We start from the raw sequence: 15511 nt of genomic DNA on the forward strand, positions 1-15511 counted from the left end.
ATTCGTGTCGGGTAGGATATCCATTGTAGTAAATATTGCAGTTATTGTTTTCCAGGATGCTTGAGCTAGTCCACCTCATTTCAACTTTCCACCCGGGTTGTATACCGGATCTCCAGTTGGGTTGCTCAGTTTACAGGGGATACCAGCGTGAAAGTGAGAGTTGGATTTGAGTAGAAAAGGCTAATCGGAGTAAACTGGAATCAACTCCATGTTTTCGCATTCTAACTTTTTATCCCCCATTTATTATTATACGATGATTTATTATTTCATTATTAGGGGTCTACGATTGTTATGTGAGCTTCTATGTGTTAAACTAAAAACTACTCGTCAAATCTAGTTTAAGACTTAGTTTTTTTTGATATTTGGCTCCACCCCCGATGCGCAGTGGGCAACATCAAAATTCGTCATTATTTTGTCGTGATCGCTGAAGCCAAGACCAGACAAATATAATAATACAAAGTCATACTATACAAAATATTGAACATTATGTATACTTGGGCCACTTTATCAAACTGGGAAAATCAAATCAAGGTATATATATATACCCGGTATTTAGGCGGCACACGCCCTTCCGGTAGGGATCTATGGAGGAGTATCACCGAGGCGCAAGCCCTTATCTCTTGCCGTACTGCTCCACCATAGGCCGATCAGATACCAGCATATTCCAGACTAAGCCGCAGATTCATTTAGAATTTTAAACTGCTGCGTTAGCCTTTTTGTTTTCTAAAAAAAGGGGTTAGTCTTTGTATGTGGGTATATTTTATTTTATAAAAACCCTTAAAAGGGCAACATTACAAGCACGAACGTTTTCGGAACAACTGTTCCATCATCAGGTTGCCAACCGTAGTCCGTTTGAAGAGGTTTACTCTCCGGACACTGGAACTCACTTAAGCATGGGTGTATGTTACCTGAAGTAAAATCTAATTAAAATATTAAACATCATATAATATTATAAACATCATGTACATTCTTCGGTAACATTTTTCAATTTAAAGGGTTTTTACCCAAATATTTTGGTGGCTCAGGCATGTTAACCTGCATTTAACCTGATGATGGAACAGTTGTTCCGAAAACGTTCGTGCTTGTAATGTTGCCCTTTTAAGGGTTTTTATAAAATAAAATATACCCACATACAAAGACTAACCTCTTTTGTTATACGTGGTATACAGCCAGCTACAGGAATTATTTTCCTTGTGGATTTTTTTTTGTTTTCTGTTCACCGAGCTGGGAATTGAACTGACATCTCTCGCATTGAAGCGAAGGAGAAGCCAGCCGCCCAGCCCGCTTGGCTATCCGATCGACTCAAATCAAGGTACTGAAATTAAAAGAAGAGCACAACTAGCATGGATCGCTTTTTACTAGCTTTTGATAGCATATTTAATTTGATTTAATCTATCGTGATCTTCTGTCTTTCTAAAGCATATAATTCTTGTATACCCTGCATTTCACCTCTTTCATCTTAGAAAGGTTCTCTATCGTAATCCTCCCATCTTCTTTATTTCTTGTGCAAATCTATTAGCAGTACTTCTTTCGTGTGTTTTATGTGTCCTTGTTGACTTTTTTGACTCATTCCGATCATTTCTCTTTGTGCATATTACTTATATCTTATTTTGTTTCTAGTTATTCTTTCTCTTTACATTGTTTCATCAAATACATTTTCTTAGCTGTTTCGAATTCTTTCTTAATTATTAGTTTTATTTCTTTATACTTTTGTAGATCTTTTCGTTTATGTTTCCTTTTTTCTTCCATCTGTAATACTTTTTCTTCTGTCACCCATTGCTTTTTAGCCTCTGGCCTGTGTTGTGTCAAACTTTCTTGAGTTGATTTCAGTAATATGTTTTTATATTATTCCACTTTTGATTTACGTTCATAATTTTTTTGTTGTTAGTTACTGTATTTTGCATATTAACATTCACATTATTTCTTAATTCGTTTTTATTTCATTGTTTTTCAGCACTCTTATAATAATTTTTGTTTCTTGTCTTCTGAGTTTAATTCTTTTTAATTTTATTTTCACGACAGCAACTAATGGAATTACCAACTAAAAAAAATAGTAAAGACAATATTTAAACAGGTTCACATAAAACTTTGAGAAAACTGATTAGGGATATGGGATTTTGATGGATTAAAGCGAACTATAACAGAAAAATTCTCATCTAAAAACCTAATATTCAAATAAAAATATAAAATCTAAGAGTAACTATCTCATCAAACGAGGAAAGTTTGAAGAGATACATACTATATTTTATTGCTTAGTGTCATAAACTGCTAAGAATATTCAAAACACCAACAATTAACAACCCTTTGTTAAATACATCTAACATACTTACTTCAAGGATGAATATAAACTTTCCAATTGGGAACAAAAGAAACTCACTCAGAAAAAAACCGCACGCATTATACTACTTGACATTGATATCTACGTTTTAGTTTACATTACAAAAAACAATAAATACATGGTTCATTTGTAGGTGTGTACAATATTTTTTTTAGCTTTCCTTCTTACATGACATTATACTTGTATCTGTATGTAACAATCCATCAAATACTACTGTTAAGAACATAAAAGTGAATAACTGCATATATGTTACATAAAGAAAGGACATTTTTACATTAGATATTATTGCAATCAGTAATTTGTCTATTCAGTTAAAAGTTCCGATTTTGCTTTACAACATTTATTAAGTGAATACAAACAGGATATTTCCAAATAGGCCAGTAAAGGAAAAAAAGTTTAGGTCTATATTTTGTCAACAATCGTATTTAGAACGGTTTTAGGTACAGTATACGACCGCTGTGGCTGTGAGTTATATAATGGTTAGACAAATATTGAAGAAAACTGCAATTTTTATTTTTATATTCTTTAATAAAAAATTAAAGTACTTTTATTACACACAACAAGAAAAAGGCTACGGTACACTATACACTATAAAAAAATAAATATAACTACTTTGAATGCATAATATAACAATCTAAATAAAAATGAGGCTTGCCCTCGCAGATATCGCAATAGGTCACAATTTTTTTTACATGATTTTTGGATATTTTTCCACGAAGTTTTTTTTTACATAACAGCCTTTACAATATTTTCTGTCTTTGTGAAAAGGCCCTTTTTTTTTAAGCAACTTATGAATTTGTGCTGATTTCTTTGATGTCGTTTGTGTTGTTTAATTTTTATCATTTTTCTCATGTTAGCAGATGTCTTACTAATTCTTCCTAAAACGCTGTAGTTTTTACTTTTTTGTCAGCAAGCTGGTTGTACACTATGTGAGAATTTACAACCGCTGTTCCCAGAATGAATTCTATAGCTAGTTTTCGATACCACTTTAGTGATTTTCGTAACGATGAATTATAACCATCTGATCAGATTGATCAATAGGTGATTTTCCTTTGTTATATTCAATTATTGCCTTCATTTTATAAACGATATCACTGCATCGCTGCATGGTTACGGTTTCTGTAGTGTACCTGAGAAGAAGAACATCCCTCTAATCTTTCCACTTTGGGACGTATACACCTTTTTCGATTTCCTGTCCAAATACTTGCCTCCTTTTAACTTTTTGAATATGACTTCTTTCGGATTTCCACGCCGGTTGGTTCTCAATGTACCAGTATAATGTGCTCTATTTTACAACAAAATATGTGTTGGTTCAAGACTTGTATAATAGTTATCAGCAATAATATTTCGTTCTGAATTTAGTAAGTCTGGGTAATAGGTTTAGTTTGAACCTGGTCTGTTCCTACCTTAACATTGATGTCACACTGCCAATCAATTGTTTATAGTAATAATTCTTCTTCTTCTTTAAGTGCCATCTCCGCGACGAAAATTGGCAGTCATCATGGCTATTCTGACCTTCGAGGCAGACCAAACCACTCTCAGGTTCTTCAACCGCGTCTTCTTCCTACGCTTCTCCTACACTCTACTTTTTCTTGAATTATGACTCTCAAGATGTTGTATTTTTCGTCTCTCATCAAATGTCTGAGATATTGCAATTTCCTTTCTTTTATTGTATTTTCCATTTCCCTCTCTCCTATTCTCCCTATTCTCCTTAACACTTTTGTATTCGTGACTCTATCTACCCTTGGAATCCTTAACAATCTTCTAAATGTCCACGTTTCAAACGCGTTAAGTCGATTTATTGTATTCCGATTGTCCATGATTCAGCTCCATAGTAGAGTACACTGTGTACATCGCTTTGAATTAGCCTTATTCTGAGGGCCAATGTTAGATCTTTGCTGCATAAAATCTTTTTCATTTTCACGAAGTTAATAATTATCATAATAATCATTATTTTCTGTGATTATCGTTCCCAAGTAAGTATATCTTTTTACTCTCTCAATCTGCTGGCTGCTTACCGTTTGTAGTGTTGTTCTTGCTAATTTTTATGAATTTGGGTTTTTGATGTTAAGAGAGAGTCCGTATTCTCCACTATATCTTAATATTTTGTTCATTATTCTTCCTAAGTCTTTCAAGTTGTCGGCTATTATGACTGTATTGTCGGCATACCTATTGTTGTAAATTAAACTTTCGTTCACTTTTATGCCGATTGTCTCGTTTACCAAAGCTTCTTGTATGATTTGTTCAGAATAAGCATTAAACAATAACGGCGACAGTATGCAACCTTGCATACTGACTCCTCTCCTTATCCCCACTTCATCTGACACTTCTCTTCCAATTTTCGCATTTGATCGTTGGCTGTTATATAAATTTGACGTCAATGTTACATCCTTCACTTCCAGATTCTTGTTTTTGAGTACTTCTATAAGTGGGTCATGTTTTACCTTATCGAATGCCTTGTTGTAGTCTATAAAGCATACATAAAGACCTCGATTAACATCCAAACATCTTTGGGTTAGCACGTTAAAAGAAAATAGTGTCTCCCTTGAACCACCAATAATCATTGCTGGTAATTTATTTATGTTGTTTAGAAATGTGATTCCTTTTCAGTTTTCTCAACATCTTTTGTCACCATTTGTTGGTATGTTTATTATATAAATTCCGTTCTCTATTGATTAGGCAACTGTTTCTCTCTCCATGCTTTTGCAATAGTAATATGATTAGCTTTGATGTCGTTTTCGGTACACTTTTCACAACTATGGTGAAATATTGGAATTTTTCTATTTAGTAATAACGATAGTGATTTAGTAATAACGATACAGCTTTGTTAATAATAGTTGTATCCTCCGACAACAAAGTATATTTTAATTAATTAATTGCTAGATATAGCTTAATATATATTTTGATGACACGTATACTGTAAAGTGAACTCTGGATAATTCCTGCACTTATCACTATTGTCATTTCTTTTCCAACGTAGCATTTATTTTTTATAAATATATTAAATTTTAGTTTCTTAGAGAAATAATTTGTTTTATCCCAGAAAAAAACCCAAAATCTATATAATAATAGTAGTCATTCATTTCCCATGATATTTAAAGTTTGTTAAAAGTTACAACAGCTTTAAGAGTATTAATAAAACAAGACTCTCAGTTCACTTTTGTCGTTTTACAGGTAGATACACAAAATCGATAGAGAATTATAAACTCACAGTTCCCCACAAACTTGATTCCCAGGGAGACTTCCTGTCCTTCGACCTACCCCATTTTTTCGTTCATGACCCCTCGAAATCTCGCAGGAAAAGAACGTCGCACGATTCGAGTATGGTTCACTACGGTCTGACACTGAACGGTCAGGACCACGTGATCGATTTGTGGCCCAATCACGAGTTTCTTTCGGCCGATCTGATTGTGGAACGTAGAGATCCGAAACTGAGGAGGGCCAGCGAGAGGTTTAAGCGTATTGATAGGGAGAAAATTTGCCATTATACAGGTGAGGTTCGAGGACAAAATGGATCTAGAGCGGCTTTAAGCACTTGTGATGGATTGGTAAGGAAAAAGTTTTAAAAAAAAAACATTATGTTTTAAATATACGAAGCCATCCACTACTATTTAACAAAGTATCAATAATTATATTATGTTAGTTTTAATGTTAACTCTAGCCTGGTATAATATGCACATAATTCGAGTTGTAATATTTTGAAATCCTGGTGCTTTGTTTACTTATTATCCCTGGAAGCCATCTGTTCTACGTTTGTACGGCGTACAAATTTTTGATATCGATTTTTTTCCGTTTTTCCCCCCTACGAGAGGGCGTTTTAGGAAGAAGCCGGGGAGTAAAAGTAATATACTTTTTGGTATCTTTTTTGGGGTACCAAAATGGACATGCTCATTCTCTAAATGCATTTCTTGCTCGATCTATTTGTTATCTTTAAGAAGCCTTTGTAAATCTTTTAGATTACTAGTTATTGGCACTATGTCGTAGGCGTATTGATTATTATTAATAAACTTCCCAGATACAGGAATTTACGCACTACATGTGATTAGAACTAAAATAATATATAATCGGAGTACAGATTAAACAGTAATGTTTTATGATCTAGTTGCTTATTGTGAATTTACACAGCGAATTTCTTGATTGATGGCAAAGAGTGGTTTGTTGTTTAATTCCAAAGTTATTTCTAAAACAAAACTAAGATTTTTAGCATCTGGTTTTACATAACATTGGTACAATATTCCAAGGAATATTTTGAAGGTGAAGCACATGAGACTTGTGTTCTGTATTTATTTTTTGGGTTGGTAATAAATACTAATATAAGCCATTCGTTTCGTTCATGTGGTATATAGTAATAAAGAACTTCGGTAATATCTGAAAGTTACCGGTATCAGATATTTTAAAAATTCTGTGGGAATTTTGTAGGTTTCTACTGGTTTCCGATCTTCTGAATTTAGCATTTTTGTTTTCTTTCTTGTGATATTTGGTCCGTGATAGCTATTTGCATCATGCTCATTAGTATTTGCCAGCTCTTTAGAGAATCGTTTAGGCAACACTTTCCACCGTTTCATGCATCCTTTAAGAGCAATGGAGTTACACCTCGGGATTGAGTAGCGAAGCAGTTGCAGCTCAAAGCTTACTATATGATAAGCCAATTGTAGTGCGACTGTCTGATAATATGCCGATTGAGTATGGTCTATAGGTAAATGTGTATGTTTTATATTTCTGAAGGTATATCATGTTCAATCTTCCTCATTAATTTATTTTTATAATATTTTACTGGATGATTTAATTCTTTAAATCGGTATCATTTTGTTTCATGCTTTCACATAAGTGATTATTACAGCATTACAAAAATTATACTGAAATTATGGCATCTCTTGTGGTGAAATGTTCTGGAAGCAAACTGAGCCTCCGCTCGGTTTTCCTAGTGATGACTATTTCAAGGGACACAATTTAGTTTAGAAACTTAGGATAAGGACTTGGAAGCTTGGAAGTCTTACAAGTAAGAGTATAGAGTTTGTAGGTTTGTTTAAAAAGGAAAATATAAGTTGCTGGCATTCTAGAGACGAGGTGATGAGGACACAAAAAGAAACATTTTTTCCCAGCTGCAAAAAGAAAGAGTATATGTTGTAAACCCATTAGCAGAATGTGGCAGGCTTTGGCTGTCAAAACTAAAAGAATAAGTCAATAACAATAATATACCAATAATAGCATTTATAGGAAGTCAAAAAAATATCATCTAAAATTTACACGCAATGCAAATGCAAAACACAGATAATACACAAATATATAATACACAAAAACACATAAAACAGAATTTTTATATTCTGAGGGTAAAAACAGCATCCTCAAATTGCTATTGCCTACAAGGTCAAGGCCAAACAATTCAATCATGAATTAAAAAAAAAACTTAACCTACTAATAGGAACTTATTGGTTATAAAGTTTCGCAGAATAAAAAAAAATTTGAAAACGATTTCCGGAGTGTTAACATGTAACCTTAGTTAGTTAAAAATGTAATTTTAATTACAATCAATTGTGACCTAATGCCATATAAACATAATATTTAAGATATAGCTATAGTTGAATATTTTATAGATAGTATTTTTGTTTTAGGCTGGATATATCACTCTTGACAACAAGCGGTACTTTATAGAACCTTTGGAACACCATCAACCGAATCAACAGGGTAAATAATATTATCAATTTGTATATCTCTAAAATATTATATTTCTGCTAATATATATGTTTCTTTTGAAGGACACTTCTTTTTTATAGAATATTTGGTTTGTGTATTAATTTTTTTAAAACATGTTTTATCCGTCTTATGCTTTTCTTTTTTTTGTTTCGTGAATTTGATATTTAGTATGTATTATGTCAATACTTAATACTAAATATCATATGTGCAAAAATAAGACTACTTTATATATATTCTTTTTCTAATGGCACTACGACCCTTTGGCCTGCTTAACAACGTTCTTCCATTCTGTCCTATGGGATAGTTTCCTTCGCCACTGCCTGATGTCTATGGTTTCAAGATCTTCCTCTACATCGTCAATCCACCATCGCTTTGTGTTTCCATCTCTGGAGTACTTTTACAGCTCAATTATCTAGCATTCTTTCTAAGTGGCCAAGCCAGTTTATTCTTTGTGACTTTGCAAATCTAACGGTATCTGCTCTCTGCATTAATTCATTCAGCTCATACTTTATTTTAATTCTCCACGAACCATCGCTACAATGCGTTGGTCCAAATATATTTCTCAATGTTTTGTCAATCAGTGGTTGAAACAGTCTACGTTTCAGATCCATATATGATCACTGGTCTACTAAATGTTTTGTAAATTTTAAGCTAAGGCTCACGATTTAGTAACTTACTTTTCATTAAGTCTTGGATGCATACTTATTACTGTTAAGAATCCGTGCTTGTATTACTTGACTGACATTGTTGCTGTCATTTATTATTCAGCCTATGTAGGCAAAGGTGAAAGCATATTCGTAGATATGGTTGTCTACCTTCAGATTCTTCTGTAGATTTGACTTTTTGCACTCATATTTTGTTTTCCTTTCATTTATATTTAGACCAAATGCAGCGGCTTCTCGTTTTAAATCTACAGCTTTTTTGGTTAATACCCTTCTATTGCGGCTTTTATTTTGGCAACATAATCCTCATATGTGTCTATTTGAGGTGATGTTTTATTAATAGAGCCGTTCATATCTAGTTTTCTGATTATAGCTTCCAAAGTTAGATTAAAAAATGTTGTTGATAAGGCTTCACCTTGTCTCCAACTTAATTTTCATTATAAAATGCCTCTGTCATATTCTATTTTCACCATAGCATTGGAACCTTCCAAAGTCATTTGTAGAAGTTTACCTTTTTCGGTTGTTCTAACGTGGATAGTTGTTATAACATTTTTTTCTATCCACATTTGGTATTATTTAGACTTTTGTATGCTATCAACGTGAATAGAAATACCTAGAATAGAATACAGAGTTAAGTTTTGCATTTAAATGAGTATCAGTTACTGTCTAGGATGGAAAAGTGTTTGGCCCATTTGCTGGTCAATTTGGATACATAAAAACGCTCGACCTCATTGAGCAGCGATTCCAGATTCTCTATGAGCTCTAGAACAACTCGGTATGACTCGATTGATGTAATCTTTTCTTACTACAACAGTAGCCTCCGGTCGTAACACTTTAAGAGTTTTTTGATCCTGAAGAAGAAAAGTGCAGCAAGCTCTCGACTAACAATTCATACGATCATAGGTTTTGAGCATACGAAACAATTAGAGTGGGTCGTATATTATATTAAATGGAAGATTTACCAATATATTTTCTGTAATTGTGACTGATATATTAATTTTAATTTCAAGAATTTTAGTAGACTGAAGAGTACTTTAGTAGAACTAAAGGATCAAGACAAGAATGCAGTATGTCACCCTTACTGTTTAATTTATATATTGAGGCAGCCCACCAAAATTGGAAAAACCACTGCCAGGGAATGGGAATTCCCATAGGAAATGACGTACAGTTCTCCCTGAACTTTGCGGATGACCAAGTCGTCTCAGCTCAAGATTTTTATGCCCTAGAATCTATGATAAAGCGTTTATACAGAGAATATGTAAAATGAGGGTTACAAGTCAGCATGAAGAAAACAGAATATTTAGTTATCAATTCAGATGTAAGGTTTGAAGTGTTGATAGACGAGGACGTGGAAATCAAACAATTGGAAAAATTTAAATATTTAGGTGCACTTATTGTTAAGAACAACTTGGAAGAAACCGAAATTAAACACCGAATTAATCAGGGACGTAAAATTGTAAGATGTCTGAACTCCATATGGTGGGATCGCAACATTTCCAAAAGGAACAAAAAAAGAATAGGGCAAACCATGATTGAATCAGTTCTTTGTTATGGCTCTGAAGTATGAACAATTAATGCAGACCTTAAGAGAAGATTGTTGGCAGTTGAAATGGATTATTTGAGAAGTGCTAGAACATTAAGACTGAAAAAAAAAGACCAACAAATCTATAAGAAATAACATGAATGCTACATAAACGGTCATTGACAGAACAGAAGGAAGAGGTTTAAAATGGTTTGGACACCTATTGAGAATGCCTGAAGAACGTTGGCCCCGAAAACTTCACAGATGAAAGCCTCCTGGAAGAAGAAAAAGAGGTAGTCATCGACGCTTATGAAATGAAGGAATTAGAAGAGCGATTAAATCGAGAGATTTGGAGGAGGAGCATGCCTTGGACCGGGAGAGTTGGCGGAGGAGAACGGGAATACGGCGATAGCCGTCTCTAAAATGTATTGTATTTACAAGTTGGATCCCTAATATATATAAAATTTAGTAGACCATGTTTTGCTACAATTTTCATCTTTATATAGGCTTATAAGCGATGCAAAAAGTACAAAATTGGAATATTTGGAGCATATATAAAGTACAATAAAAGTAAAAAAGAGTAAAACATTTCTGGAATGAAAATTACAGCATAAAAGAGTTTCTTCGTAAAAGAATTGTGGCTCAATAACTTAAGTGATTGTTTTCAACATCCACATCAATATTCTGCAAAGAATAACTATCACAAAATAAAAAAATCTAGATCTATCATGCCTAAATTATTTATATATATTGTCCTGTTGTTGATTTTAGCATATGCTTATGATTAGCATTAATATATGTCGATTCTTTTTCGTATTTTACCTTGAAGGGATCTTGATTTTTCTTATCAACTCAGATATTATTCTTTAATTTTATATGTTTAGGACATTATTTGAAACTGAGATCTATATAGTTTTTATTTATTAGTTTAGTTATTTTCATTATCAGCACTGTACATTTTTAGGTCACCATTTGCATATGATACACCAAAGCAATTCCCACGTTGACGCCAGATCGGCCCATTGCGGTACCAGCGCTGATTGGGAAAAAGCTTGGAAGAAACGATTCAGAGACAAGTTACTCAAGACAGGTCAAGCTGTCGTCGGTAAACGAGGAACAACGAGTGAGCATAGATATCTCGAAATACTAGTGGTTTGTGATAAAAAGTTTATTACTCACCACAAGGATAAGGATATGGAGAACTATATTATGACAATCATGAACATGGTATGTAAAATCAATCCGATAGAGGTAACATCCATTTCAAAAATTAATCAATTATTTATGAAACTTAGTAAGCGATAAAACTTAAATTTTATAGAAGAAACAAAAAACCGTTTCCAGGAGATTAGATGTTATAAATTATTTTAAATATATAAAATACTGACAATAGGGTTTAAATGAAACATGACAAGGGTAAAATTACAAAATTTGGAATCTTAGTTTAGGAATAACTTTTTAATTAAATGCTATGACTTAGTATGATTCATAAATAAACATAGTTGTTAGGTTGTTGTCTCTACATCTTCGTAAAAATTTGATTGAATTTTGACAATGTGCCAGTTTCTTGTATAGAATTTCCAATCTCCGAAAATTTTGAATAACGCTGGGCCCATAACGGTTTCTTAATATTGTTCTGAAGCTATTTTCTTGTGGCATTTTAAAGTAATTACTATTTAAATGGAAATAAGCCACAATTAAAGGTTAAAGTACGTTTATTGACGTTTCAATTTCCACATCGGAAATCGTTCTCAAAATACAAACATATATATTGATATGTTTTTTATCTTAAACATAAAAATAAGCTATTAAACGTGAAAAAATATCAAGAAACTGTTGCCAGAAAACATGTATGTGCTTTTATAAACTTAAATTACATGTGATGATGTAAGAAACTATTCCCTATTGGCGAGTTAGATAGTCTTGTAACGTATTATAAAATTCTTTGTGCTCTTCTGGTAAGTACTGAAGTGTCTTCTTTAAATCGCCTGTCTTCTCTTTCAAAATGGGACACTTCGATTGATAAGCTTGAATAATAGGTAGTTGAACATCATACTGCCTACTTTTAAAGTAAATGTACTCCTTATAGCGCCACCAATAAAATTACTAACAGTAACAGTACCTTTTGTTTTTGAGTCAATTACAAATTCGATGTATTCTGAAATTTTAAAAGGTTCTTTCCTTTGTACTTTGTTAGCAATATATTGCTAATCTACTATGGAGCTGAATCATGGACATTAAACCGGAATACAATAAATCGACTTAACGCGTTTGAAATGTGGACATTTAGAAGATTCTTAAGGATTTCATGGGTAGATAGAGTCACGAATCATCATCATCAACACGTAGCGCTACAACCCTGGGTGGGTCTTGGCTGACTGTACAACTTTTTTCCAATTTGTTCGGTCTTCTCCAAGGCAATTGTTCAGAGCAGCTGCCTCGAAGGTCAGAATAGCCATGATGATTGCCAACCTTCGTCGCGGAGATGGCACTTAAAGAAGAAGCAATACATTCACTATCACTCATTTTTGTTACTAAAATGAGAATATAAAGCAACAATAATGCTTTAGCAACGACAGAGGACAAGCAAACAAAAGATAGGTTAGAAGTTTTATGTATTCTGTCAAATTGGTAGATGAACGTTTATTTGTAAAACATATTAAGTCGGCGACTTTATATCTTTCATAAATAAACTGAATGAAATACGGTCTGTTAGTGATGGATCTGTAAATGTTTCATCAGAAATGATGCGCCTATGTGTAAACATTGGTGTTCTGTCAAAATGTCAATTTCTGGAAATGGGTGACTTAATATGTTTTAATTTAACTAATCAGACGACCGGTTTCGCTTTCTACAATATGCAAAGCATCTTCAGGTCACGATACAAAGTTAAATAAATGCTGAAAATAATAAACCCATATTAGGGTGTTGTCTAATAAAGATAAAACAAAGATAGGTGATATAAATTATATAAATTACAGTAATTATGCCAATATTACATGTCTGTAGTTTTTCAAAATGAATAAAATGTTTAAGCAGACAAGGTAAGTCCCACAAATTAGTAAATTAGTCTATTAAACTGTAATAAATTATTAAATAAACAAATAAATAAACATTACTTACATGCCGGTACTCTATTAATTGATGGTTGAAAGAACATGGTTCAAACTATCTTGTATTATTGATTGGAGAACTCAAGTCAACTATTGTAATTGTTTAACGGTAAACGGGGAAGTTCTTGAGGAGACAGCTTTGATCCAATGAAGTAGAGATAGGTAAATGTAATTGTTTGTTTGATGAAAGTAATGTTCTATACCATAAAGTTCTTTAAAGTTATTTATATTTATTCTGGAGATATATTAATGAAATGTGTGTTATTTATTGAGATTTTTATTTTTGTTTGGAAGGTGACAGTTGTGAGACAATGAATAAGAGTAGATGTACAAATTGTGTGGGTGTGCAATTATATCAGCTTGTAATTATCAAATTTCTTTGATGAAGTTATGTTGCAATATATGGCAAATGGTTGTAAAGTCCAATATATTGGACTAAATCGGAGTAAATTCAATATATATTGGACTTTACAACCATTTGCCATATATTGCAACATAACTTTATCAAAGAAATTTGATAATTACAAGCTGATATAATTGCACACCCACACAATTTGTACATCTATTCTTATTCATTGTCTCACAACTGTCACCTTCCAAACAAAAATAAAAATCTCAATAAATAACACACATTTCATAAATATATCTCCAGAATAAATATAAATAACTTTAAAGAACTTTTTGGTATAGAACATTACTTTCATCAAACAAACAATTACATTTACCTATCTCTACTTCATTGGATAAAATCTGTTTCCTCAAGAACTTCCCCGTTTACTGTTAAACAATTACAATAGTTGACTTGTGTTCTCCAATCAACAATACAAGATAGTTTGAACCATGTTCTTTCAACCATCAATTAATAGAGAACCGGCATGTAAGTAATGTTTTATTTAAGTAATTTATTAATTCATTACAGTTTAATAGACTAATTTACCAATTTGTGGGTCTTACCTTGTCTGCTTAAACATTTTATTCATTTTGAAAAACCACAGACATGTAATATTGGCATAATTACTGTAATTTATATAATTTATATCACCTATCTTTATTTTATCTTTATTAGACAACACCCTAATATGGGTTTATTATTTTCAGCATTTATTTAACTTTGTATCGTGACCTGAAGATGCTTTGCATATTGTAGAAAGCGAAACCGGTCGTCTGATTAGTTAAATTAAATTGATTGTGAGTAAGTCTAATTTATTATTTCTTTTACCTTTTGAAATGGACTCACACAAGCAACACATTCATGATTTTAATATGTTTTATAAATAACTGATTCAAATAATATATAGGGAGAGTAGTACACAATGAGACATAGTACACAATAAGACAATCTAATAATTTTTCAATATTTTCATTATTAGATATTGTCGATACAAATTTAAAGAGGTTCGTATTTATCTTTACCATTAACTTTTACTGGTATTATTTCTGTCGTGGCTAATTGGTAAAATAAGAAACCAAATACGCCAACAAACTCAAAATTTCACTTGGTATAATGAGATAGTAATAAAATAAAACTTGGACGTGTTTATAAACTAATATTCGTGTACTACCCTGAAATAAAGTGGAAAGTCTGTAGCGTTGTAGTAAAGTTTAATGAAATTTTCCACCACTTTATGGTCCACTATCTAATAAAAGGAAAAATATATTGCTTTTATTACGTGGCTCAATCAAAACAAAAAGTGTTTTAATTAAAAACAATAAAATTGATAGGATTTTATGGTTTTTGTTAGTTTCACAGAGAAAATGTCAATGGTGATTTTTAAGAGCATGAGTGGATTTAAAATTGAATGAAATAACTATAAAATAAAAACACAATTGGTAATAAAATAACAACAACAAAATTTTTCAACAGCTATAAAAAAAGCAGTGCAGATAGCTTCCTCAGACATCTCTTACACATTGTAGATGATATAAAATTGTAGAGGCTATCAAGCCTCTTTGCACTACAAACTTATATGCATAACCATGAACTAGTTAAAGTGAAGGTTGCCAATACTTCTAGCGAAGTTGATGAACTTCTTAATCTTTATATACAAGAGAGTAAGAATATTGATGGTTAAGAGTAAAGAGCAGAGCTTAGAAAGGTTTTTAAGTGAAAGACTTCTTCTTCTTTTTCCTTCTTGTATATAGGCTTTAAAACCTGTTCCTTCTTCAATATTAGCCTTCTAAA

At 32.3% G+C, this 15511-nt stretch overlaps 1 protein-coding gene across 1 annotated transcript in view; it reads left to right on the forward strand.

The window, feature by feature from the left end:
* Positions 1-15511, forward strand: part of LOC140444186 (A disintegrin and metalloproteinase with thrombospondin motifs 12-like) — a 141553-nt gene that overhangs the window by 13181 nt on the left and 112861 nt on the right. The window contains exons 2-4 of the mRNA XM_072535912.1: positions 5513-5886; positions 7951-8023; positions 11181-11443. Coding sequence (XP_072392013.1) covers positions 5513-5886; positions 7951-8023; positions 11181-11443 — 710 coding nt within the window. The remainder of the gene's footprint in view (positions 1-5512; positions 5887-7950; positions 8024-11180; positions 11444-15511) is intronic.

Source organism: Diabrotica undecimpunctata, chromosome 6 (assembly GCF_040954645.1).
Source record: "Diabrotica undecimpunctata isolate CICGRU chromosome 6, icDiaUnde3, whole genome shotgun sequence".
NCBI classification, from domain to species: Eukaryota; Metazoa; Arthropoda; class Insecta; order Coleoptera; family Chrysomelidae; genus Diabrotica; species Diabrotica undecimpunctata.